Here is a 25,901-nt window from a genome sequence, read left to right as displayed (position 1 = left end):
AATGGGGTCCATCTCTTAGCACATCACGTCTACCTGCCTGAATAAGCATCCTGAAAGCCACCACTTTTAGATTGCTGTTTTTCCCATCTGCTTAGGTAACACATTTTCCAGTTCACTTCCTCCTTTTACTAAAACAAATATCTCTGTCCTTGGATCGGTCTTTCTTTATGTGAAAAGGTTCTTGGTATATATATATATATATATATATATATATATATATATATATATATATATATATATAGAGAGAGAGAGAGAGAGAGAGAGAGAGAGAGAGAGAGAGAGAGAAAGTGGGATGGTGGTCCATACAATTTAGTTATTAAACATAAAGAATTGTGATTATTGAAAACTTCCATTTAATTGCATGTGGTTTGGGGGTCTGCTCAGTAACTCGTAATGGTCTGCAAAATCAAATTTTATGTCAGTGACATTGAATTCAGGAAAATGATAACTGATTGTGTTTGATCAAAATTTCAGGTTTCTTCCAGCAAAACACATTAATGCCTCTACGTTGAGAAAACAAATATATTTCATGACATAAATTCCAACAAATAAATAAGGCTATTTGTTGGGAATTTGTCTTCTCATTTTGTGTAAAGAACCAGTTTAACAAACACTGCAGTAAATACAGTCAGTAGGTCTATGATCAATATTTGGATGGACATATTTTGTCTGTAGACAAAATCAATTCAACTTCTAATCATTGTGCAATCACATCATCATCATCAAAACTGAGAAGAATACTTACATGGTCTGTAGGGATTGCAGTGGGCAAAAAAAACATTTTTTTTCAATGAACTCATACAAAGATGTTCAATCATCCATCCATCCATCCATCCATCCATCCATCCATCCATCCATTCATCTTCAGTAAGCAATTTGTCCTGAGCAGGGTCACGATTGATCCAGAGCCAATTATAGTAACACTGGGCAAAGGTGGGAGTCCACAGAGCACCATTCTCTCTCTCTCTCTCTCTCTCTCTCTCTCTCTCTCTCTCTCTCTCTCTCACTCACTCACTCACTCACACACACACACACACACTTTAAGACCTCTAAATAATTTAGCACAGCTAGTTTGCCTATATGTGTGTTTTTGGACACTGAGATGTGGCACAGATACTGCCATTAATTGTTACCTCGGGTGATAAAACAGAGGCTGGTTGACATGATGCTGATAATTAAAGTAAGAACTAATTTATTATATATATATATAATTTTTTTATAGATAGATAGATAGATAGATAGATAGATAGATAGATAGATAGATAGATAGATAGATAGATAGATAGATAGATAATTTTACCATTTGAAAAGTTTTCCTGGGTGGATTGCAAAATGTTGCCACCATGTGGTTCGTTCCAGTAAATAAATAATAATAATTTAAAAAGCTAATAAATAAATAAATAAATACATAAATAACTCTGAAATCTATATATATATATATTTTTTTTTTTTGCATGTGGCAAAGAGCCTATAAAAGATTAATTATGATTATTTGATCATTAGATATTTGATATTGATTATTAAGATGTTGATTCTTGCCTTGGGACATACATGGTTTTGTAGTTACATAATAATAATAATAATAATAATAATAATAAGGAGAATAATAATCGCAATTACTCAAAATCCCTGATTAAAATCGCTATTTTTATCTCTGCTGAATTTGGTTTATTTTTCATCAGTATTGATGTTTGTATTTTGTTTAAATAATACAATCAAAACTGGATTAAAAAAATGAATTTACTCACGTGATAATCCGCATTTCATTCAGGCAAACGGGGTCCTTTTTTATCACTCGGGCAATAGTAGGTCACACATGTTGGAAAACGGGTGGGGGAAAATAGAGCAGTAGGAGTGTTTTCCGAAGGACCCCAGTCAGTCTCACACGTGTGTGTCTACATGCAGACATGGCGGACCTTCAGATGAAGCTGCTTCGGAAGAAAATTCAGAAGAGAAATGCAAAGAATAAAGAACGCAAGCTTAGACAAAAGCAGAGGGAAGAAGACGAAGAAGAAAACGGTAATGCTGTAGCTGATTTGTTTGATTTGTTGAGTTTATACGAGCTGTGTGTGTGTACTCACTGGATAATTAGCTAAGCTAGCATGGAAAGCGTGTTAGCCTGGAGGAAGAAACGTTTAGTTATTATTGTGGAATTCCAGATGTGGCCATGGGGTATCGAGTTTTAAGATGTTTTTGACCCAAATATGTTTAATGTAGCTATTTAATTCGTGTTTGTTGATTGCTAACTATCCCGATTAACTTCCTCCATTGTTTTATTGAAATCGGATTAGTTTTTAAATGATGTCAACAGTGTAAACGGATGTTCATTATTATAATGTTAAATATATTTAACGTTATAACTGTTACTTTATCTTTGTGCTCTAACAAGTATTCACTTGGATTGAGGGTTAATCTTATACAATTTGATGTGAACACACTTCATCTAATCAGATTTATCTGGTCAGTGGAACCAGAGACTGTGATCTACTGATTGATGGCGTTTTTTATGTTTTCTAATAGACTCTAAAGTCATAATTGAGGAATGTGATGGAGAAACGACTAAGGAAAGTCCAGCTGCGGCCACAGAGCAGGAGATGACAGCCGACAATCAGAAGAGCGAAGATACTCAGGAAGACAGCAACAAGAAGAAGAAAAAGAAGAAGAAGAGGAAATTAAATGACACAGGAGATCTCAATAACATGGGTGAGTCCTTTGTAAAGAGTATCTAGTTTGTGATGATCTACTGACTCTTGCCTATTTTGCAGGCTCTCCCAGTAATACCTACAGTACCTTATACTAACACTCATTCTTTCACAATAATTAGAAGGATTTAGATGAGCTTCATATTCGAGCATCCTGAACACTCTTCAAATGAATTTGTCCCTTAGATACACTTTCAAGCTACTCGACAACCTTGATTTTAAGTATTATTCTTATTAGTGGTTTATTAAATCATATGGATTGATGCATTGACAACAATAAATGGATTATAGAGCGTTATCATTTTTAAATTGTTAATAAATGCATGCTATGGACAAAAGCATATGGACACCTCACCTGTTATGCCTAAGAAGATTTGGATGAGCACGAGATTCGATTTTGTAGAATGCGCTCATATGCTGTAACATCAGTTTCCTTTGGTCCAAAAAAAATGAATACAGCTAGAACTCAAGCTGTACTGATCAAGAAAACAAATACACAGCACAACTTTTAACCAATCAGCTTCAAATAGGTTTGTGCTGCAGGATAATTCTATACCACAGTACAGCTTGGTTGCTAGTTCCAACTGTAGCTTGTACAATTTATATTCAATGATTTATGTGTTTTTAAAGATTTATTTATAGGTTGTTTATACATTCGCGTATGCATCCTGAGCAATTTTTTTTTTGCGTCTTAAACATTTTTTTAAAGTGTTGTTTAATAAAGAAAAAGGTATATCTGTTGACGTGATTGATTTTATATGAGGGATTGGGTGATTGATTGAACACTTTTGGACAGGTCACTAACTTCAAAACAACATCAAACAATAAGCATGTTGAACGACTTTGTCAGAATGTCTTGAGTTCAGGCGCTAGGCCCTTGGTAGAGTTTGTGAGTAAGAACACTGAGCTAGCTCTTGAGCTAGGTACTTAATCTCAGCTGTTCAGTTGTATACATGGCAGTATAATAGGAATAAATTGATAATTCCCATTATAAGTTGCTCTGGATGATGGTTTCGTAAAATGAAAACCATTAAAAACTCTTTTTTTTAATACTCTGGTACAATAACATGCTTTGTACCATAAGTCGTTTCTCTAATTGATAACTGATTTTCTAGCCGTAAAAAAGGCGAAGCAGGAGAACAGTAACGGTGATGAAGCTGAGCTCTCTGAGGCAGGAGAAGAACAAGAGGGTGCAAATGAAGTGTTGGAGGATGGTGAGAACGATGGAGATGAACAGGATGATGATTCTGATCAACCGGAGCTTCCATCCGGACTAACGGGTGAGAAAGAACCTCCTTTCATTTGTGTGTGAAATGTTTGTTTACCTGAAACTGTGTTGCGGTCTGATGTGTGTGTTATGTAGCTTTGTGTTGTAGCTCTGTTGTTTAATGTAGCACCAGGATTCTGGAGGAATGTTGTCTTATTTCACTGTGTACTGCGTCAGCTATATATGGTAAAAATGACAATAAAAGCTTCTTGACTTGTTTATGCACCTGCCCCATTTCAGGAGCGTTTGAGGATAGGTCCTTTGGGTCATTGGCAGAACTTGTAAGTGAGAACACGCTCAAGGCTATTAAAGAGATGGGCTTTGAGAACATGACTGAGATTCAGCACAAAAGCATACGCCCCCTATTGGAGGGAAGGTGAGCATATACAACTAAATCACATTGGTTACAAAACAATGAAACTAATTCTCTTTATGATCCTCCTGCTAGCTAACTGACAAACCAAATAGATGTTTGTTTTTTTTCATGTGTACCTTTTGTGAGATGATGTGGGGCACTTACAGGCATCTCATTAATTATTTTTTTTTACTCTCTACAGAGATATTCTTGCTGCTGCTAAAACTGGCAGTGGGAAAACTCTGGCCTTCCTCATTCCTGCCATTGAACTCATCTATAAACTCAAATTCATGCCCAGAAATGGTGAGTGCACAAAAAACAGTATATGAGTCAAGTTAACCAGAGGCTGGATTTTGTTGTTACCGTAGGATACAATCTTTTCCGCCTCACTCACAATTTTAGTTCTATAAGAAATCCAGTGCAGATTTCTTGGTGTGGTTACATTATGCTCGAAGATGACTAAAGCGCTGCTGCAATTTTTAGGTAGAGATAAAACATTGTGTTTTTTTTTTTTTTTTTTTTTAAACCAGATACTTCATTGTTTTTTTAACCTTCTGTAAACCTCTCTCTCTCTCTCTCTCTCTCTCTCTCTCTCTCTCTCAGGTACTGGTGTGGTGATTTTGTCTCCAACACGTGAGTTGGCCATGCAGACATATGGAGTAATGAAGGAGTTGATGGCCCATCATGTGCACACTTATGGCCTCATTATGGGTGGCAGTAACCGCTCAGCTGAAGCCCAGAAGCTTGGTAATGGAGTCAACATCATGGTGGCAACCCCTGGTAGACTGCTCGATCATCTACAGGTTAGAGCAGCATTTAAATCTTGTTCTTTTGACCTGTACCGGTTTTCAATAACATTTTTACATTAAATGAATACCTGGTGGTAAATGTTAAGGATGTTGGCCCAAAGCATACATGGTCTGGGCTTGTAATAATTGTGCTTTTATGTTTGTGTTTTGCTTTTTGTTGCACTGTATAGAACACTGCTGGATTCATGTACAAAAACCTGCAGTGTCTGATCATTGACGAAGCAGATAGAATTCTTGAGGTTGGATTCGAGGAAGAACTTAAGCAGATCATCAAACTGCTGCCAAGTAAGAGCCTGTCGCTTCAGATAATGGATTTCTGCATTTAAAATAAAATGTTGCCCCTCCTTAGCTTTGCTTGGCTTGACATCGATTCAACTTGACATCATTATTTTATGCCTCTGTAACTTTCATTGCCTAGAAAAGAGACAGACCATGCTGTTTTCAGCTACACAAACAAGGAAAGTGGAGGATCTGGCACGAATCTCTTTGAAGAAAGAGCCTCTGTATGTGGGAGTGGATGATAACAAAGATACAGCCACTGTGGACGGATTGGAGCAGGTGAATTAGCTTTCCTATAAAGGAATTTTATACTACAATTCAGTAGATGTTTTTGCTATTTATTTGTTAGATGTTGTCTTTATCTGCGAGAAATAATAGCTTAACTTTATAGTTTGACATCAGAAGGCATCTAATGATTGCAGAAGTGCAGTAATGATTTTCCCAGTTTGTTTTTTTCATTAAAAAAAATTAAATATGATGTGACTGCCGAAAACCAGTGTTCTAAAAAAAAAAAAAAATAATAAAATAAAAAGACAGAAAGCTAATAATGGTGGGGCTTTCTGGAAGTGTTGGTTTATATTAGAGAATGCAGTTAATTCCAGATTTATACATGGCCCATTTAACATTAAATTGAGGCTGCAATTTAGCTATACTCTTAGTGAACACTGATATAAAGGAACAGAGCTCCATGAAGGTTTTGGGGAATAGTAATAAACCTAAAGTATGTCTCTGGATATCATGGAAGTGCAGTGTCATTTAAGACAATAATTTTGCTGTATTGCACAAACATAGTAGACAGTTTATTACATGTAAAATAATATGGACTGGAAGTGTAAATATTTTTTATTTAAAAAGTCTAAATAATTGTAAGACATTGTAATCCCTGCTCTTTGCATGTTGCCTAGCGTGTTTTATACTCGTATATCTGGGCTGTTTGTGTTTTCGGGCTTCGTGGTAAACTTTGTATTTTGCCTCAGGGCTATGTGGTGTGTCCATCAGAGAAGCGTTTCCTGCTGCTTTTTACATTCCTGAAGAAGAACCGCAAGAAGAAGCTGATGGTGTTTTTCTCCTCCTGCATGTCTGTGAAGTATCACTACGAGCTGCTCAACTACATTGACCTGCCAGTTATGGCTATCCATGTGAGTTGTTCTGCAGATCTTACATGACTAAAAGGCTGTACATAAACACTGTACATAAACATCTAAAAGCGACTTACAACTAAGACAACAAACACTTAAGGGTTAAAGGTCTCATTTAAAGACCCAGAAGTACTGGGTGTTTGAACACACACCTCTGATCAGTATCCCTTAAAACTGAGCTGCCACTAAAACACTTCTCTTTCTACAACCTTGGCTGGAGTTGTAGTTTGCCTTGAGAGACTTTGTTAAATCATTTCGGTCATTGTGTGCATTAAGTACTGCTATTATGCCTGAGTTTGTGACTGTGCTGATAATATGGAATTGTGATTAGCAAGAACTTTTTTTTTTTTATTGTTTGACCTATAAAAATATATATTTATTAGTAGAATTCAACAATATATGTAATTAGAAATCTCACTTAGGTTGTGTGAGACCTTATACCTCAACTGCTCAGGTGCAAGTTGTTTTTCAACCAAATGAGTTTATTTACATATTATATTGTGGCTTTACAGGGCAAGCAGAAACAGACGAAGAGAACCACCACATTTTTCCAGTTCTGCAATGCAGACTCTGGGATCTTACTCTGCACAGATGTTGCTGCCAGAGGACTGGATATTCCTGAAGTGGACTGGATCGTCCAGTACGACCCACCAGATGACCCCAAGGTATTACACTATAGGCAAGCAATACATGTTAATTTTAATGTTTTATATGCATAATAATGTTTCATTAATGACAAATTATTTTGTCAGGAATACATCCACCGTGTGGGTCGAACTGCTCGAGGTATTAATGGCAGAGGCCACGCCCTCCTCATCCTCAGACCTGAAGAGCTCGGCTTCCTGCGGTTCCTCAAACAGGCCAAGGTAGCATTATAATCTTTAGATGTAACCTATTTAGAGATTTTGATTGGTGAAGACAGGAGCTAATCAGCTGTGTGGGGTTTGTTTTATATTGTTGTCGTTTTCTTTCTCTTTCTTTCTTTCAAGGTCCCCTTGAGTGAGTTTGAATTTTCTTGGACTAAGATCTCAGATATTCAATCTCAGGTGAATACAGCTACACTCTAAAGCATTCAAGCATCTATTAAACCGGATTATAACGGGGGTTGCTAATGTTTCTCTGTCGCTTTGCGTTTTAGTTGGACAAGCTGATCGAGAAGAATTACTACCTGCATAAATCGGCCCAGGAGGCTTACAAGTCATACGTGAGGGCGTATGATTCCCATTCACTCAAACAGATCTATGACGTACAGACACTCGACCTTCCAAAGGTGGCGCTGTCCTTTGGCTTCAAAGTACCACCTTATGTCGACCTCAGTATCCTTTTAATATTCTGCACTTTTATGTTTGTATTCTCATCACAAACTGTATAATATTTCATATAGCCTAGAACCTGAATGATCTAGGCTTACACAAGCATGAAATGATGACAGACATGGGCACAGGATAATGCACAACGGGTCGTTGTTGCGTTTCATCCCTAGTCTTTTTCCTGCACTCCATACGCGTTCAACAATCCTGTACTGCCTACAGTCATTTGTACATTTCCTGGGAACAGCTTGAGGTTCAGTTTTCTACTGTGCAAGTAAATATTTGAATGTGCTGTTGGAGTACTCTGTGATTCCTTAACCTGCTCCCTCTCAGATGTTCACAGCAGTAAAGGTGTAAAGCTGCAGAAGAGGGGAGGAGGTGGGGGCTTTGGCTACCAAAAATCGAAGAATGTGCATAAGGCCAAGATCTTCAAACACTTTAACAAGGGCAAGGGTGACCGCAGACAGTTCTCTCGCTGACCTTGACTTTTCCCCTGCTGAAATGGCTCTTTTTCCTAATGCTTCAGGATATATGGGAATAGTTCATTGCCAGTCATTATTTATGCACACATTTTCTTGTTTATTTGATGTGTGTGTATATTCAGAGAAGCTGTTAGAAGACTGAATTTAGGTCTTTTTCCATTCCACAATACTGTGTGGAGAATCTCTAATGCTAGATTCTTATGAACTTTTTTAATCTGTGTATGAATCTTTTCTTGAACTGTCAACTTTGTACCCTTGAAGTGGTGGCATAATTAAAAAAAATATACAAGAGCTGGGTAAATGCCTACCTGCTTTTTTTCTTTTTTTCTAATCATTGTATGTGTTAAATTTCTACAGTGCTTCTGTTGACAAGAATTCAATGAACATTTAAGAAATAATGCATGATGTTTTTTTAATCTTGTAAACATATTACAAAAAAAATGGAATACAAAGAGTCTAGTATGGTCACTGATTTAAACACAATTTACATTAGGGACATGTGCAAGTATGCTTGGTATTATAAGAGACCTCGGTTAAGAAATGGCTCAACATTATTTTGACAGCTAATCAAAACTCCACAAATGTCAATCAATGTGTATGCAGGTTAGATAGTATAAATCTAGTTCCGGGCACAGGTAACGGCATGCTGGGGCCCTCCCTCACTCTCAATAATATTAATTTGTACATTGAACATAATTGGGGAAGTGTGCTCATTAGGATGCTCCCTTTGCTCTCAGCTTGGATAGCAGCATCTCATTCTTACGACACTCCTGTAGAACAGAAGCAAAGCAAGCCTTCAGAAAATACATTTAAATGTATTATTTTTGTGTACAAATTAACTGCATAAATTCTATAGACACCTTTCAATGAAGACACCTTTTTTTATTAAAATAAAATTGCGTAGCAATGAAAAATAACAGGTAAAAGGCTGCAAGAGGCCTTTGAGGTACAGTAAAAGCTCTGGGACTCTTACAGACACTGCAATTTGGTTCAAACTGTCCTAATTATATAAAAACTAGATTCATTTACATAATTTATTGGTTTAATTATGCATGTCTCATTCTATAAAATGGTAATAATTTGATAATTCTTTGCACAAAAAGTAGTTTTATTACATTCTAATAACAAAATGTTGAAAAATGACAGCTTGTTGTAGTGCGAGGTTCACTGCCAGACAGTGTTTAAAGAAAGTACAATGCAGCATTCTCACCTCTTTAAAGTCTTTCACGGTTTTAAAGTAGAGCCTCTGTTTGTCCAGCAGTTCAAGATACTCGTCATTTAGTTGGTCTCTCCTCATCTTATTTTCCTGTTTCTTCTTTTCCATCTACACAATAAACAAAATCTTAGTAAACACTAAAAACACATTATAAAGTTTACCAGATTTCAATACATAATAAAAATCTCATCAACCTTTATTCGATTCTGTTTAATTCCTTCCACTATCTGCTCCATCTGCCTGAGGAACTGCTCTTTAGCTCCTGATGATGCCATGGCTCTAAATGAACACACACACACACCTTGATCAAAAATCTAAGGGGGACAAAGAGACCCTAACATACTTTTTCTGTTGGTTCTCATCCTTACAACCAGCAGCAGGTAAACTCTTCAGTTAACCATGACCGGTTACATGATTCATAAGAAATGATTAGTAATATGGATACTCACTGTTGGAAGTTGTCATGGATGGAATTTAGCAAATTTACCTGCAAAGAGAAACTCAGTAAGACACGGTCTGGAACTTCTGATCACATTTTACTGTATGGAGTTTTTCTTGCCACAGTCGCTTTCTCATCAGGAATAAACAGATTCACCCTAATTCTGAAATTCTGTAAAGCTGCTTTGAGACAATGTCCATTGTGAAAAACGCTATAGACTTATAAACTTGACTTGTATGGTACAGGTAAAGCATACAATTCAAACAGACACTATGCAAATGTAAATTCCACATTTATATATACATACTAGGTCCATGAGAGAAATAGTAACAATAATAAAAACACTCGTAGATAAAGTTGTTTCCCCCGACTGTGATTGTGTGCAGTAACTGTCAAAGCAATACTTAAAAAATCCCAAGAAATAAATCTTATGTACCTCCTTCTCTAGATACACCTTTTTATCATCCAGAGTATTATAGAGAGTGAAGAACTGTTTAGTTTCTTTGTGTGTTGCAGAAACTGTAAGGAGAGAAAAGGTTTTTTAATACTGGACCATAGTTTACCAAAGAGGGTCAATATCACCATGCTATTCATATGCATGTGTTTAGTAAATAAAGCTGGCTAATGCATAAATAATGAAACAAGTGCAACGGTCAAGGAACAAAACACACACACACCTTGGCTATAGAGTTCAATGAAGCGTTTCTGGTACTGTGTAAGCTCAGCTCTGCTGGGAACCTCATCAATCTTCCTCTGCAGAATGGCGATCTCCCGGTTCCTCCGGGCCTGCAGGGGACAACAACATTAAATGAAAGGGAACTCTCCTTCAGTCTGCAGAGTAAATGCTGATTAGACAGTCTTACCATCAGAAGACGGATCTTCTGCAGCTTCTCCCGGTCTGTGTTGTACTGCTGATCTATTAATTGACTCCTTTCCTAAAGATTCAAGAGAGAGACAGACACGAGGCAAAAGAGGGATGCGAGTGTGTGAGACAAACAAATCTGAAAACAATGTGAATGTATACCTGGATAATAACACAGCATTTTATTATCTAATATTCGGATCTAGGAAACATGTATAGACGCTATTAAGAAACAACAGATCAATTCATTTATGATGTGTACTTGTTTGGATAAATGTCCAGCCTTCAAATGTGCGGAGAACAGTGTGTGTGTGTGTGTGTGTGTGTGTGTATACACTAGGAAAGTTTGCTTAAATTACCTTCTGATCATCAGCCTCATCTCCAAACTCTATCTTTAGGTCCTCAATACTCTGTTGCAGCCGTGTCATCTCCTCCTATAGATAGACAATTATTATATTGACTCAACACTCATTCAGAAATAAAACGGAACATAAATGAGGTAGTTGATGTAACGTACGCGGCAGTGCGTGCGGAAGCTCTGCTCCTGCTGTTTGAGGTTCTCGTTCATGGCCACTAGAGCTCGCAGCTTCTCAAGCAAACTGCAGGTAAAATTGATTCAGTTCACTGGATTAGATACAGCACAACATACAAATGTAAAAAGTGGCCAAAAATCATGCCGTCCGTTCAAAAATAATGTGAACATACTTTGCTGAAACATGACTAAAAAAAAATAACAAGAAGAAAACCAACCCAGAGTCAGCTTGAGCCTCTACCGCTGCCAAAGAGCTGAGTTCTTTCTTCAACTGCTCACACAGCTCAGTGGCCTACACACACACACCATTAAATGCCATTATTACCCTCACACACACACAGGATGCCACAAAAATGAGTACACTCACATTTCAGCCACCAGAGAAGTAGTAGATCTTCTCAAGGGACAGTACTATAGAAATGACAGTTGGATATATTTTAGAGTAGTCTATATGCATTTTGTATAGCAATACAGTTTTATTGCCCTCTGAAAATAACTCAACATACAGCCATTAATGTCTAAATAACTGGTAACAAATGTAAGTACACCCTAAGTGAACATGTCAAATCCGTGTTTAAAGTGTGTATTATATTTTGTGTGAACCCCATTATCTCGCACTGCCTTAATCCTTCTGGACATGGAATTCACCAGAGCTGCACAGGTTGTTGCTGGGATCCTCTTCCACTCCTCCATAATGACATCACAGAGCTACTGAATGTTAGACACATGATGCTTCTCCACCTTCCGTTCGAGGATTCCCCACACTCCACTTCTTCAACCTCCAAAGCAATGCTGCAGCACTCATGCGTCTGTTTTTTTAAAGCCAGCTTCTGTACCCCAGTACGAGGACCAAACTGCTTTGATGGACCGTTGTGAGGTCTGTTCTGAGTGGAACCTATCTTGGAAAACCTCTGTATGACCTTGGCCACTGTACAGTAACTCAGTTTTAGGATGTGACTCATCTTCTTGTAGCCTTGACATCTTTGTGGAGAGCAACAATTCTTATTTCTTAAATCTTCAGAAAATCTTTACCATGAAGTGCCATATTGAACATCCAGTGGTCAGTATGAGGAAAATTGTCCTCAAAGCACCAAATGTTAACTGCTCTAATACAAGAAACAATTTTTTATATGGTCCTGTCAAGCATACAAAAACATAAACATGATGAATAGGACATGTGGCTTTGCATGGTTACAGACTTACAGCTGTAATCACTTAGGGTGTACTCACTTCAGTTATCGGCTATAATGGCTGCATGTTGAGTTAATTTTATCTATACAAGCTGCACTACTCTAAAACATATCCAAGTTTAATTTTTATAGTATTGTCCCTTGAGAAGATATACTAAAATGGTTGCTGAAATGTAATGGGTGTACTCACTTTTGTGAGATACTATAGCATAAACAAAATGCATAGTCATCATCTGTCTCTCTCATTTAAAAAAAAAAAAAAAAAAAAAAAAAAAAGATAAAGCTGGTTGTTGTATGCATACGTTCAAAGTAATAAACTTTGTGTGGTTACCTCGCTTAATTTGCTCTTTGCCTCTTCGCATGCTGTCCTCATATCCTGCTGCTTGGCCTGCATCTAAAACAAAGATATGAAACAAACTGAAAGCTGAAGCACAAACACAACCCCAAGCTGTGCACCAATCGAGTTAGAGTGTGTGTGTTTATGTGCAAGTCCTACCTCCTCCAGTTCTTTGCTCTTCTGCTGGATCTGTTTGTTAAGCGATGTAACCATGCGGCGATGCTGCTGCACAGGGCCATACCGTTCTGGACGATCCTCAGCGGAGCGTTCTGCCTGCAGGATCACATGCTCATTAACCACAATCCTTCTATAAGTCTTAATATGTCAAAGAAGTATTATCGGCTAAATAAATGGTTCTTTGTGCATAAACATCGTTTCAAAATGGTTTATCACGGTGGAAACCTCTGAACAACAAAATGGATTATTAAGTGCATATTATGTGTGAACAGATTTCATTCTGACTAACAGGAGACTTATTTAACAAGCGGAAATGCACAACCAGATACAAGTCACCGAACAGTGGGTCAATTATATAAAAGAATATACCTATAAATAGAAAATTCAGAATACAGTAGTCCCCTACTTTACCGCGTTTATCGTGGAATTGCATTTGCCACATAAATGTGTCGCTGATTTTCCCGGTCTTTTGCGGATAGCACGATAGACTAAAAAACGTATAGGGATTGTTTTAATGGAGTTTTATGTTGAAATAATAAAATCTATTAATAAAAATAAAATTATTAATTATAAAATGAAGTAAAATATTAATACAGTACTGTACTGTATACATAAAATACCATTTTTGGGATGCGATAAACAGGGGATTACTGTACATATTAAATGTTTGTTTAAAAAAAAAAATCATGACTACAGAATCCTTATTATGTATATAAACAACACTTTAATATCAGGATCCAAATGATCGCAAAGTTCTTTTTATATTACCAGTATAATGAGTAGAATGATTAAGCCACACACCTTTTCAGCATACTCAAATGCAATCTGCTTTATTTCCTCAGACTGCAGCCCAACAATCTGCCCCACGGTGTTAGCGGTCAACCTTCCCTACAACACACACAATTAAAGCAAGCCCTGGTTATATCTTGTGTATAAGATGTACCTTGCTTTTACATAAAGCTGAACGAATTAAAGGATCGATGAATCTCTACCTCCTCTGTTGCCATAGCAGCCATGCTAGTCATGAGGGCTTTGATTCTCAACTGGAGAGAAAAATATTAAACACATTAGAAATACATTATATATTTAAATATAATAATGATATTCACTTCATAAAGCAAAAGAATCACTTCATAGAGATCTAAAGCGGCAATGGTTGAACATGTTCCCGAGCACAGACTTATGCAATTAATATACACTGACTATATGAACAAAAGTATATGTTGACTCATGACTTTTACTGCCATTTCCGGTTCTTACCCAAACTGTTATCACAAAGCTGAAGGCACACAATAGTATAGAGGGTCCTAGGATAAAGTAGCATAAAATAGGAGACCCAAACCTGTTTCAACATGACTATGTCCCTGTACACAAAGCAAACTCCATTAAGATATGCTTTGCATGGGTTGGAGTGGAAGATCTCCTGCTATAGAGCTTTGACCTCTACCCTACTGAATACCTTTGGGATGAAATGAAAGGCTGACTGCACCCCAGACCTGCTCATCTCACCTAAATCATTACCTGATTTTACCAACACCCTTGTGTCTTGAATGAGCTCATATCTCCACAAGCATACTCCAAAATCTAGTGAAACACCTTCCCAGGAGAGTAAAGGAAAATATAAGAGCAAATTGGGACTAAATGTATGAATGCAATGCTCAAAAAGCACATACGAACCCTAACCCTAGCACATTAGAAAGAAATTGCATCCATTTCAATTCCAAGATTCTATTTCTTAGACGACGACGACAACTTCTTTCGGCTGCTCCCATTAGGGGTCGCCACAGCGGATCATCCATCTCCATTCCCCCGTCCTCTACATCTGCCTTTTTCACACCAACTACCTGCATGTCTTCCCTCACCACATCCATGAACCTCCTCCTTGGCTTTCCTCTTTTCCTCCTTCCTGGTGGCTCCATCCTCAACATTCTCCTACCGATATACCCCATGTCCCTCCTCTGCACATGTCCAAACCATCTCAAATTCTATTTCTTAGACTGTCTGTGTGAAATGTTGTAAAAAGTTACAGCATTTAAAATACCTTCTCGGCTCAATTATAAAGCATTTAGAGAAAATGCAACTGACTTCTTCTGCTGCTTGGAGATCCTCTTCCTCTGAAACTTCAGTCATGCCCGGGGGCAGACCCTGACCACCCTGAGCCAACAGCAGCTTCTTCTCTTCAGCCTGCAAAATGTTAAAGCATCACATCAAACATCACACTTACAACACAGCCAATTTAGTTATAACTTAAGTGTAACGTAATTTCAGTACACAGAAATATAATACTCACTTTGTCCTGTTTGGAGTGCTTGCTATATCCATAACGCCTGTCACAAAGGGAAAGAAAGCACTGTACTTAAGATCAGCAATTTTTCTATTAGTGAATATGGAATCTGTTTATATTTATACAGTTGCTGAAGCGGTTTAGACACTCTGCATGGACAAACACACTAATATTTCATGCTGCTCTGACCAAAATTAAATTAAAGTAAGAACAGCATGCCAAAACGGAGAAATACAAAAGCAACTGTGGTTCTCTAAAGACTGGAAATCTTCTAAACACACATGTACTTACTGCATGTAGAGGAAAATGGTTAGGCATGAACTGATGGGATGAGGAAAGAAGGGGAAAGAAAAGGTTAAAGAGATGATGTGAAGTGAAAAGGTCGGATCTTCAGGAAGGGATGTAAACACAACAGAGCACCACAGACTTGGAACTAATTAGAGAGGATTCTTTTGTGTGTTTTTTATAAATACACTTAATTGCTCAGTAGTATTAAAATGCTTATATACTGCACTTAGAGAGACTGACAGAAAGAATGACTGAATGAAGGGCAGAAATTGCATAATGAGGAAAAAGATGAGAAAGTGGAATAAGAAAAGGCGGATTATGTGTGTGGTACTTGTTGTACATATTCCCTCTCACCTGACCTATAACAAGTCAGTGGTGTGTGCATGTCTGTTACCTGCCATACTCAAGCAGGGTGGAATGAACCTTAGACTCTTCATCCAGCAGCTCTCCTGCATCAGCCTGCCTTTTATATCTCCTCTGAGGAGCATACACTCCCTACACACACACACACACACACACACACACACACACACACACACACACACACACACACACACACACACACACAAAATTTTGCCTCTTATATTGAATATTTGAAATGCTTCCACAGATTTTATAACTAAAGTATAAATCAAATCACAGTGGTACTAGAAGTTCTTTCACAGCCATGTGCATTACACCAATGCAGAACAAACATGATGAGATACTCACAGACACGTCCACTACTGTTTTTACTGCTTTTGGTTTCCTCTGCTCAAACTCTTCATCCTGCCAAAACATTCATTAATGACATATAAACTGTGCAAATAAGTAATTTGATAATTCTGGTAGCTAAATGTAAAGCTCTGTGCTGTCTATTTTTGATGTGTGTGAAAGGAAAAGATAATGCAAAAGCGAGTGGCTATAAGAAAATAATCAAAGAGAGGGTGGTGGTGGTGGTGGTGCAAAAGGGAATGGCATCGCCACATGGAAGTTCATGATTTTTCAATAACAGCCTGCACTGAGGTGCTTTATTCGTCTTATCACTAAGATTACTTTTTCATTTAGTAAAGAACTGTTAATACACTATGAGGTCTATAAAAACATAAATTATAGCAAATATAAGACTGGCTCCCTCTCAAGCTTCATTTTAGTTATTTCTCTTAAACTAAAAAAATCATGCAGCTCGTCATGTTACTGAGAATCGAAAAAAATGTCCTGACAACTCTTCCATGGCAGAAACCTTTTTTTCCTGACTCCTTCCATAAATGTTCAATAAATTTATAGTGATAATAAAGAAAATTGTTAATTAGATTATCTGGACCAACCACCATAAAAGTCCCTGTAATTTAACAGTTACTAGAGAAATACGATATAGAAGGAGCATGTTATTATAAATCTGTGATTTAATTACGGCTGACACTCCTGTCAGAGCTTGATGTTCTAGAAAATCAATAAACAACGTCTGAGCAGAACTGAAAATCCAGCAGCGATGTGGATTTTGATGTACTCTTACCTCAGGAAAGGTGTGTGTTTTCTGGAACTGAGAGATAGAGTAGGCACGCACATAGTCTCCCATTTCCTCCCGGGTCTCTATCGCTCTCTTCACCAGCCACTGCCGCAGAGAGGTACAAGCACTCAGTCTTAAGCATGACCAACAGTAATGTGTTAACTGTTTATATTAAACAAATGTAAATAATTTGTAATAATTGAGTACTGCTAACATCCTTGCTTATGGAACACCATGTATTAACCAGCTACAACATGGTCGTGTCTTTAAGGATTTTAAGAAAACGTTACATCTCATAAAAATCCTTCCAAGTTCACCTGTATGACAGGAAAGATGTGGATAAAATCGAGGCCTTGAATTTGATGTGGCTCTAGCCTATGAGGACACTTCATCCTGGGTAGCACAGAAACAATCTTCTCTGTCAAAGCGCTGAAAGAAAATAACAAGACCGTGAAGTGCTTTTTACACTTTGACAATAACAGGAGATCTTTTGGCTGAAAAATCCACAAGAATGTTTTCGTTTTAAGATTTACTTGTACGTCAGTCACTGACTCCTTGTCTGACCTTAAATGTTGTTCTTTCTGAATGCTAAACATTGTCACTGTCTTGCTCTGCGACTTACATCTTCTGTCCTATGGTGGAATTTTCTTGAAAGAGCAGATCAACATCTATGTCAAAGTTGCATGTTGTTATACACCATGTCATTCCTCCAACCACCTGTGAGAGAACATGAAAGAGGTTTGTGTCCCATTGATGGCATGTTTAAAAAGTTCAAATGAGTTCAAAGACATGAAAGTACCTTATCAAATGGTGAGAGACCCTTGATTCGGGCTCTGAAATACCCAGCAGCCAACAACAGCTCCAGGATTTCTGACAGCTTAATGCTCTGCTCCTCATCTTCACGAGTCTCCACCTGTACATAAGCTCAAATTAATGACTTGACATTTTGTTCAAATGATGAACACAACAAAAGAACTGAAACCACAACAAAAATACCCGAACTCAAGCCGTAATCAGAGAACATTCTGCGTTATTGTTTTTAGGCGATTCATTTTGTGGTTCCCTTGATTTGGGCAAAACAAAGTGGTGTCAGTTTACAACAACAACACTTTAGAGATAAATTACTGGCTAATATATGTGGGTCTAGCTCATTTACATAACAGATAAACTACTCCAATTGTTATCTGTGGGGTCCTAGAGCTCTAATCTGTGGTAACAGAGATTATATTATAGATCTTAAATTGGCAGACAGCAATATTAATAATAATGTGTCAGTGACAGGAACAAGAGATAGTGTTTAATGCTATTAGGGCATGTGTAAAATATGTAGTGCATGCTACCCCAATCTATGGCAGTGTGCATAATAGCTCAGCATTAAAATTCTTCTGGTATTTTATATTAAATCTGGTTTGCTGCTCTGTTTTTCAGTGAAAATGACAGCATTTCTGTAAGTGTTCCTCATATACACTACTTGTTCTTACGGCTGCTCCCGCTAGGGGTCGCCACACCGCCCTCTACATCTGCCTCTTTCAAACCAACTATCTGCATGTCTTCCCTCATCACATCTATAAACCATACACTACATTACTACACTGTGTTAAATGCGCTGCGGTGTCAACAAGTGCCCGAGATCTCATCAGTGAACTGGGAACTAAATAAAGACACTAAAATCGGGGAAAACATTTGACTGAGTATTAGATTTAACCGGAAAACACAGTGTAATGGATTGCTGGTGTCAGTAGTCACATGATGAGGGCGTGCTCATTCAATCTGCGTCGTGTTTTTATATATAATAAAAGGATAGTAAATAAATTGTAGTATATTTCAAATAAACACGTGATTTAAGACAATTTGCACTTGTATGTGATTGGTATTACTTTAGCTAGTTAGTTAAATTGTTCCCTGCACCGTTAACCACAGGCAGTGACCAGAGAAGCTAGCTTTGCTACCTCACTAGTAACAGCTTTACATGTGACAGTGAACAAACGCACATGTACACGTCTTTGTTTGGTTTTAAATCGATTCATACCTGGATGATGTTTCCCTCCTGGTCGTACTGAGCACCAATTTTAGAGCCCGTCCTCACTCTCTGAAAAACAGAGGAGGCCGCCATATTGGGGCCGCGATGTCACGTGACGCCGTGCTGTCGCTGGACGGGTTGCAGTTTAACTCAGAGCCAAAAGACTGAACCATTTAGTACGGTTTCCTATTTCCTTCTGTTAGACCTGTAAAAAATACTGAAGCTACACAAAAGCAACATATTTAAAAAATATTTTTTAATCAATATTTAACTTCGGAAATAAAAACTACAAGCGCAAAAAGCACAAAAACCCGGTAAACTAATACACTTTATTTATCAGTGCAAATACAAAGAGCAGTATGTATGTTTGTTTTGCGATACACTGCTAGTAGCTCTGTCATACAAAATACACAGGATTTGGGGGATTATATTAATAATAAAATTATACAAAAAAAATATTTACAGATACATATTTTTGTAAAGGTTTACCAATCGTTCTTATATTCGGGCGTTAAGACAATATAGAAGTAAGTAGAATATAGAAGTAAAGAGTAACTTTATTTGTAAATTATTGTTATATTAAGTGTATTTCTATTATGTGTGTACAATTAAAATAAACAATAAATAAATGAATAAATAAATAATAAAATTAAAATATTTATAACATTTTTACGTTTTATTAGTTACTGTATTGTAGTTATTGTGTAGGGCACCGGGTATTTATGTAGCCAAACATTTTTTAAACAAAAAAAAATATTAAGTTTAGATTGAGGGTATTTATTTATTTGTTTGATTGATAGTACGACGTTACATACTCCAACTTTGATTGGTCGCTCGTTTTAGCCAATGGTAGGGCAGGAGGGGCGGAAGTGACCTAATCTCACTGAAATACGCAGCCTGGCTCGTGTGGAAGATTGTAAATAAAACTGAGCTCAACAAGTTATCTGTTTACAGCGTATTGGATTTTACCCTGACTGCTAATAAATTGTCTTTTATTCACTTGAGAGGATCTTTAAATATGGTGGGTGTTTACTATTTTCTTTTTGTGTCGTTTGTAAATGTTTTTGTAGCTCTAAGCTACATGGTCATTACAGTGTAGCCTGAGTAAAGTTAATAGTCAAATAATAGTTAATAGTTTTTTAACAGTGTTGGTTAATTTGCGATCACGTTTAAATCGGACAATCAGTATTTGTGTGTGGTGCCTTAAAATGTCTTGTTAACATAACGCTAGGTGGCTAAAATAGATAGCTAGCATTAGCAGTTTGGTGATGAGGATGATGATGATGGTTATGATGATGATGATTAGGAATCACACACCTTTTACAAACATTCTCCAAACCCACCTCCCTGTTTCTAATTTAAGCAAATCTTATGCATATAGTCTTATGCATATGGAGGTAGCCCATTTAAATAAACTCTTTAAAATCTTTAAAAGACGTGTCAATCATGATGTTAATCTGTTAAGAGCCCATCAATGTGCCTTAATCTACAGAGTCTTCAGGTTCTCCATCTGATGACACTGATATGATCATGTACTTTCATTATCTTTTGTTAATTAATATAACAAGGTGTTAGTGTATCTTATGTAAAGTTTTTTAAGTTTCCACCTGTAAATACACTCAACTTGTAAAAATAATTATAATTTTGCAACGTTTTTACCTCGTTATTACACCTTAATGTTCCGTTCTCAGCTTGTATCAGTGTGTCAGAGTTTTGTTTTTTAATAATAATTATATCCTCTGTCTTGCTAAAAGGATGGAAATGGCAGTGGTGAACACTTATTTTAAGAAGAAGAAGGGTCATAGGGTGACGTATAAGAGTGGAGGAAGGTGCACACAGGTGGACTATGTTCTATGTAGGAGATGCAACCTGAAGGAGATTGGAGACTGTAAGGTGTTCCCAGGGGACAGTGTAGCTAGACGGCATCGGATGGTGGTCTGTAGGATGGATTTGGAGGTGAAGAAGAGGAAGAGAGTGAGGACTGAAAAAAGAATAAGATGGTGGAAACTGAAGGAGGAAGACTGTAGTGTGAGGTTCAGGGAAGAGGTCAGACAGGGGCTCGGTGGTGGTGAAGAGGTGCTGGATGATTGGGCAACTACTGCAGAAGTGATAAAGGAGACAGCTAGAAAGGTACTTGGTGTGTCTTCTGGAAAGAGAAAGGAAGACAAAGAGACCTGGTGGAGGAATGAGGAAGTGCAGGAGGGCATAAGGAGAAAGAGGTTGGCAAAACAGAATTGGGATTGACAGAGAGATGAGAAAAGTAGACAGAAATACAAGGAGATGTGGCAGCAGGTTAAGAGGGATGAGGCGAAAGCCAAGGAAAAAGCCATATGAGGAGCTTTATGAGTCAAGTCAAGAAGCTTTTATTGTCATTTCAACCATATGTAGCTGATGCAGTACACTGTGAATTGAAACAACGTTCCTCCAGAACCCATGTGCTACATAAAACAACATAAAACAACAATCACAGAAACAGAAAAACACAGGGCCAAGAACTAGTGGAAAGATCCTCGCCACATAAAGTGCATGTGTGCAACTGGTGCAAACACTGCAAAAGACAACACAGGACAGTGCAGGACAATACACAATACACGAAATAGCTCTGCCAGTAAACCTGTCAAATCAAAATAAAGTGATTGCTGGAAAGTTAGACACTAAAGACGGAGAAAAGGATTTGTACCGATTGGCCAGGCAGAGGGACCGAGCTGGGAGGGATGTGCTGCAAGTTAGAGCAATAAAGGATAGAGATGGAAATGTGTTGACTAGTGAGGAGAGTGTGTTGAGAAGATAGAGGGAGTATTTTGAGAAGCTAATGAATGAAGAAAATGAAAGAGAAAAAAGGTTGGACAATGTAGATGAAGTGAAACAGAAAGTGGATAGGATTAGTAAGGAGGAAGTGAGAGCAGCCATTTAGAGGATGAAGAGTGGAAAGTTGGTTGAACCAGTTGACATACCAGTAGAAGCATGGATATGTTTTGGAGAGATTTGCAGTGGAGTTTTTAACCAGGTTGTTCAACAGGATTCTGGAAGGTGAGAGGATGCCTGAGGAATGGAGAAGAAGTGTGCTGGTACTGGTCTTTAAGAATAAGGGAGATGTGCACACCTGCAGTAACTACAGGGGAATTAAGTTGATCAGTCACACCATGACGTTATGGGAAAGAGTAGTGGAAGCCAGGCTGAGGAAAGAGGTGACCATCTGTGAGCAGCAGTATGGTTTCATGCCGAGGAAGAGCACCACAGACGCATTATTTGCGAGAGAGGAGTTGTGGTATTGTATGAGGAAGTCAGGTATGTCAGAGAAGTATATGAGGATTGTGTGACAGCAGTGAAGTGTGCAGTAGGAATGACAGACTGGTTCAAGGTAGAGGATGGACTGCATCGATGATCGGCTCTAAACCCTTTCCTGTTTGCAGTGGTGATGGACAGGTTGACAGACAACGTCAGACAGGAGTCTCCGTGGACTATGATGTTTGCAGATGATATTGTGATTTGTGGTGAGAGTAGGGAGCAGGTTGAGAAGAGCCCTTAGAGACAGTGGCATTGAGTAAAAGACAGGAGGTGGAGCTGGATGTAGCAGAGCTGAAGATGTTGAGGTTTTTGTTGGGAGTGATGACAATGGACAGGATTAGAAATGAGTTTATTAGAGGGACAGCGCATGTAGGACGTTTTGGAGACAAGGTGAGGGGAGAAGAGGGCTAATGGGAGAAGCTGAAAGAAGAAGAAGTCTTACAGTGATCTCTTCATTTAACCTATCCTTAATATTTTTCTAAATCTTGTTTTTTGTTGTATGTCTGTGAACTGGTTGCTGTACCATTACATTTTCCCTGTGGAATAAATAATAAAGTTAATAAAGTTCAAATTATATAAAGTTTTAATAAAGTTTTTGATTAATTAGGCTTAAACAAGGTTTTCAGATGCCGGATTTAATGCATTAAAACAAGAAATGATAAATAAATCAGTGTATAAAGTATATGCACCAAAAATGGGAATGTACAAAATATGCAGGTATGTTACCTATAACAACACAAACTTCAAAGTGTGTGAAATGTGATTGGAGCACAGAGTCACAAGGAAGTCTTTATGAAGTCCTAATGAATCTGTCTAGTGAACATACCCATGTTGAGTCTGATGTCATAAGGGGAAAAAAAAAAGAGCCCCTCAGTTTTATCTATCAGACTACAGAAGTGCTTGTCTGATTGCAGTAGGCTGAGTAGATGCTTACTAGGAAGTGTGAAGTCCTTGATGATTTTGGCAGCTCTGGTACTGATCATGCACCGTTAAACATGTAACCTACTACTTAGCACAGTTCTTGGTACCAAATAATTAAACTTTCAGTGTAAACAGTAATGTTTCATGTTGAGTTATCAGTTAGTTAAATAAAGCTTTCCTATTGTTCAGTTGTAGTGGTCCAAGTTCACTATCACCGTTTGTTTCTTTACTACCAATTCATGTTCTGGTGATATTGTGTTTTGCAGGTGTGTTGTGAAAACAGCTGACAGCAGTGGTCTGGAGTGGTGGATCATCTGGGGGCTGCCACTATGGCAGAGGTCACCGGTGGTAATACGATGTCGAGACAGGGTCCCTACATAAGCATCATAACAAACCGCACAACTAACCTGCTGATCCGGGGGGCCATGCTGTTTGGCGTTGGTGTGTTCTTGGCGCTGGTGCTTAACCTACTGCAGGTGCAGCGTAATGTCACTCTCTTTCCTCCTGATGTCATGAGTAGCATCTTTTCTTCAGCGTGGTGGGTCCCACCTTGCTGTGGAACAGCAGCAGGTAACACACTCTCATGAAGTAATTGTTTACTTTGCTTTACTTTGTTGTGAGGCTAGACTTTACTTTGATTTCGGATGTGATAAACAAACAATACCAGCTAATGCATTCATTTCTTTTTTTTTAACAATGCATGTTTCAAATAATTTCCTAAAACCATCATACTGGAAAGGAATAAAAGGAACATGTACATGCTGAATAAGTCCTGTTGGTTTTTTACAGTTGTTTTAAATCTCTCTCTCTCTTTCTCTCAGCTTTTATAGGGCTGCTGTATCCATGTATTGACAAGCGTTTAGGGGAACCCCATAAGCTGAAACGCGAGTGGTCCAGTGTGATGCGCTGTGTGGCTGTCTTTGTTGGTATTAATCATGCCAGTGCTGTATCCTTCACTCACCATGATGAATTAAACATCCTCACATTGCACATTATTTTACATACAATACTCTAGAGGTTCATTTGTGGTAGAAACAATATAAATCTCTCTGTAGTGATTCAATGGTGACTTTAAAGGTCCAGCAGTGCAGTTTAAATGAACTTTAAAAGTGCACTTCATTCACATGTGAAAGATAATTTACATACTAAATGCAAATGATGTTCTCTTGAGAATACCACACCAATGAGCATTTGTATTCTGAAAGGTACAGCTTAGTTTCTATTTTTTTTCCAGATTACAATGAATTGTTAGTGTATAGGCTATTATTACAAATCCTGTCCAGCAGAGACATGCATCATTTGGAACCGAAATAAATTCGGAGCTTAGCTACAAAATGATGTAATTACTTTCTGAGTTGGAGTGTGGTTTTATGTATGTTGTATGTTTTTTTTTCTTTTTCATATGTGATTTTTAAACCCATATGTGATTTGCGATTCTATTACTCGATTTGTTGCATATTTGCACAAAAATCATAATTTGGCATTTTTTTTAATTGAAAAACTTTGTATTTTTTTTAAATGAATATATTTGATGCACAATATTTACTCTGTAGAAATTCAATAAGGACTGCAGAATGCATCAAAATAACTTATGAAATGCACCTAGATCTTATATTGTATATAAGAAATCAGAGGTTTTTTTTATTGTGTTTTTCTTTAATTTTCTGGCTGTCAGAAAGTGGACTTTGCAAATAATGTGCAGCTCTCTCTGACCCTGGCTGCGCTCTCAGTGGGATTATGGTGGACCTTTGACAGGTCACGCAGTGGCTTTGGCCTAGGAGTTGCTATTGCGTTTCTCGCGACTCTCACAACACAGCTACTGGTGTACAATGGAGTGTTTCAGTTAGTTACTTTCTTTCAAATTCACAATAAATCGTCAGTGAGAAAGTGAACTCTTCTGGAACGTGAAAATCTGTATTCTTTTCTGTGTGTGTATGAAGGTATACATCTCCCGACTTCCTGTACATTCGATCTTGGCTGCCATGCATCTTTTTTGCTGGTGTGATTACGATGGGAAATATAGGACGACAACTTGCTCTTGTAAGTACATGCACACACTCACATACACTTCTGTATGTTACAAAGGTAATTTTGTCTAAAATTACTCTAATATTAATGCTGAGGTCTTCTTTTCAGTATGAGTGTAAAGTTGTTCAAGAAAAGATTCATCAGGACTAAAGCATCTCATACCATGGATGTACAAATGATGGAACCTGCACAAACTTTTACAGTTATAAAGAGCTGCTTTCTTACAGAAGATAAAGGACAACCAATGTCTGCATTTGAAGATGAGGGCAGATCTATTTTGGAGATCAGTGCATGTTTACTGGCTGCTGATTCATTCTCTCTGAAGCTAAAAAAAAAAAAAAAATGGGATTAATTGATTGAAACATCTCTGCAAAGTGTTTTCTTTAACTCGCATATGCACCTGTCATATACGATGTGCCAAAATGGCTCAAATGAGTCATTTCTTTCTGGAATGTTAATTTATGAGCACATTTTATATATATATATA

At 37.7% G+C, this 25,901-nt stretch overlaps 3 protein-coding genes across 3 annotated transcripts; 2 read left to right on the top strand and 1 right to left on the bottom strand.

The window, feature by feature from the left end:
* Window positions 1–1,854: 1,854 nt before the first annotated feature.
* Window positions 1,855–8,634, top strand: ddx18 (DEAD (Asp-Glu-Ala-Asp) box polypeptide 18). The gene is made up of 14 exons (XM_046845481.1): window positions 1,855–2,019; window positions 2,521–2,703; window positions 3,818–3,982; window positions 4,210–4,345; window positions 4,527–4,627; window positions 4,928–5,127; window positions 5,304–5,418; window positions 5,552–5,691; window positions 6,390–6,551; window positions 7,064–7,216; window positions 7,304–7,417; window positions 7,541–7,597; window positions 7,690–7,867; window positions 8,195–8,634. The coding sequence occupies exons 1-14, from the start codon at window positions 1,908–1,910 to the stop codon at window positions 8,338–8,340; spliced, it is 1,962 nt and encodes a 653-aa protein (XP_046701437.1). The 5' UTR covers window positions 1,855–1,907; the 3' UTR covers window positions 8,341–8,634.
* Window positions 8,635–8,738: 104 nt separating this feature from the next.
* Window positions 8,739–19,325, bottom strand: ccdc93 (coiled-coil domain containing 93). Its single transcript, XM_046845483.1, has 23 exons — window positions 19,187–19,325; window positions 17,957–18,070; window positions 17,780–17,874; window positions 17,475–17,586; window positions 17,164–17,262; window positions 16,380–16,436; window positions 16,063–16,163; window positions 15,387–15,423; window positions 15,182–15,280; window positions 14,089–14,139; window positions 13,898–13,984; window positions 13,079–13,192; window positions 12,914–12,976; window positions 11,611–11,684; window positions 11,378–11,459; window positions 11,220–11,294; window positions 10,862–10,933; window positions 10,676–10,784; window positions 10,435–10,517; window positions 10,009–10,046; window positions 9,754–9,838; window positions 9,554–9,667; window positions 8,739–9,113 (listed from the first exon to the last, which is right to left on the bottom strand). Exons 1-23 carry the CDS (start codon window positions 19,268–19,270, stop codon window positions 9,057–9,059), a joined length of 1,902 nt encoding a protein of 633 aa, XP_046701439.1. The 5' UTR covers window positions 19,271–19,325; the 3' UTR covers window positions 8,739–9,056.
* Window positions 19,326–20,043: 718 nt separating this feature from the next.
* insig2 (insulin induced gene 2) lies at window positions 20,044–25,901 on the top strand. Its single transcript, XM_046845259.1, has 6 exons — window positions 20,044–20,198; window positions 23,653–23,956; window positions 24,208–24,332; window positions 25,062–25,228; window positions 25,327–25,426; window positions 25,523–25,901. Exons 2-6 carry the CDS (start codon window positions 23,716–23,718, stop codon window positions 25,562–25,564), a joined length of 675 nt encoding a protein of 224 aa, XP_046701215.1. The 5' UTR covers window positions 20,044–20,198; window positions 23,653–23,715; the 3' UTR covers window positions 25,565–25,901.

The sequence above is a fragment of the Silurus meridionalis genome, chromosome 3, assembly GCF_014805685.1.
Source record: "Silurus meridionalis isolate SWU-2019-XX chromosome 3, ASM1480568v1, whole genome shotgun sequence".
Taxonomy (NCBI): domain Eukaryota; kingdom Metazoa; phylum Chordata; class Actinopteri; order Siluriformes; family Siluridae; genus Silurus; species Silurus meridionalis.
This window is presented reverse-complemented; position numbering and strand designations above follow the sequence as displayed.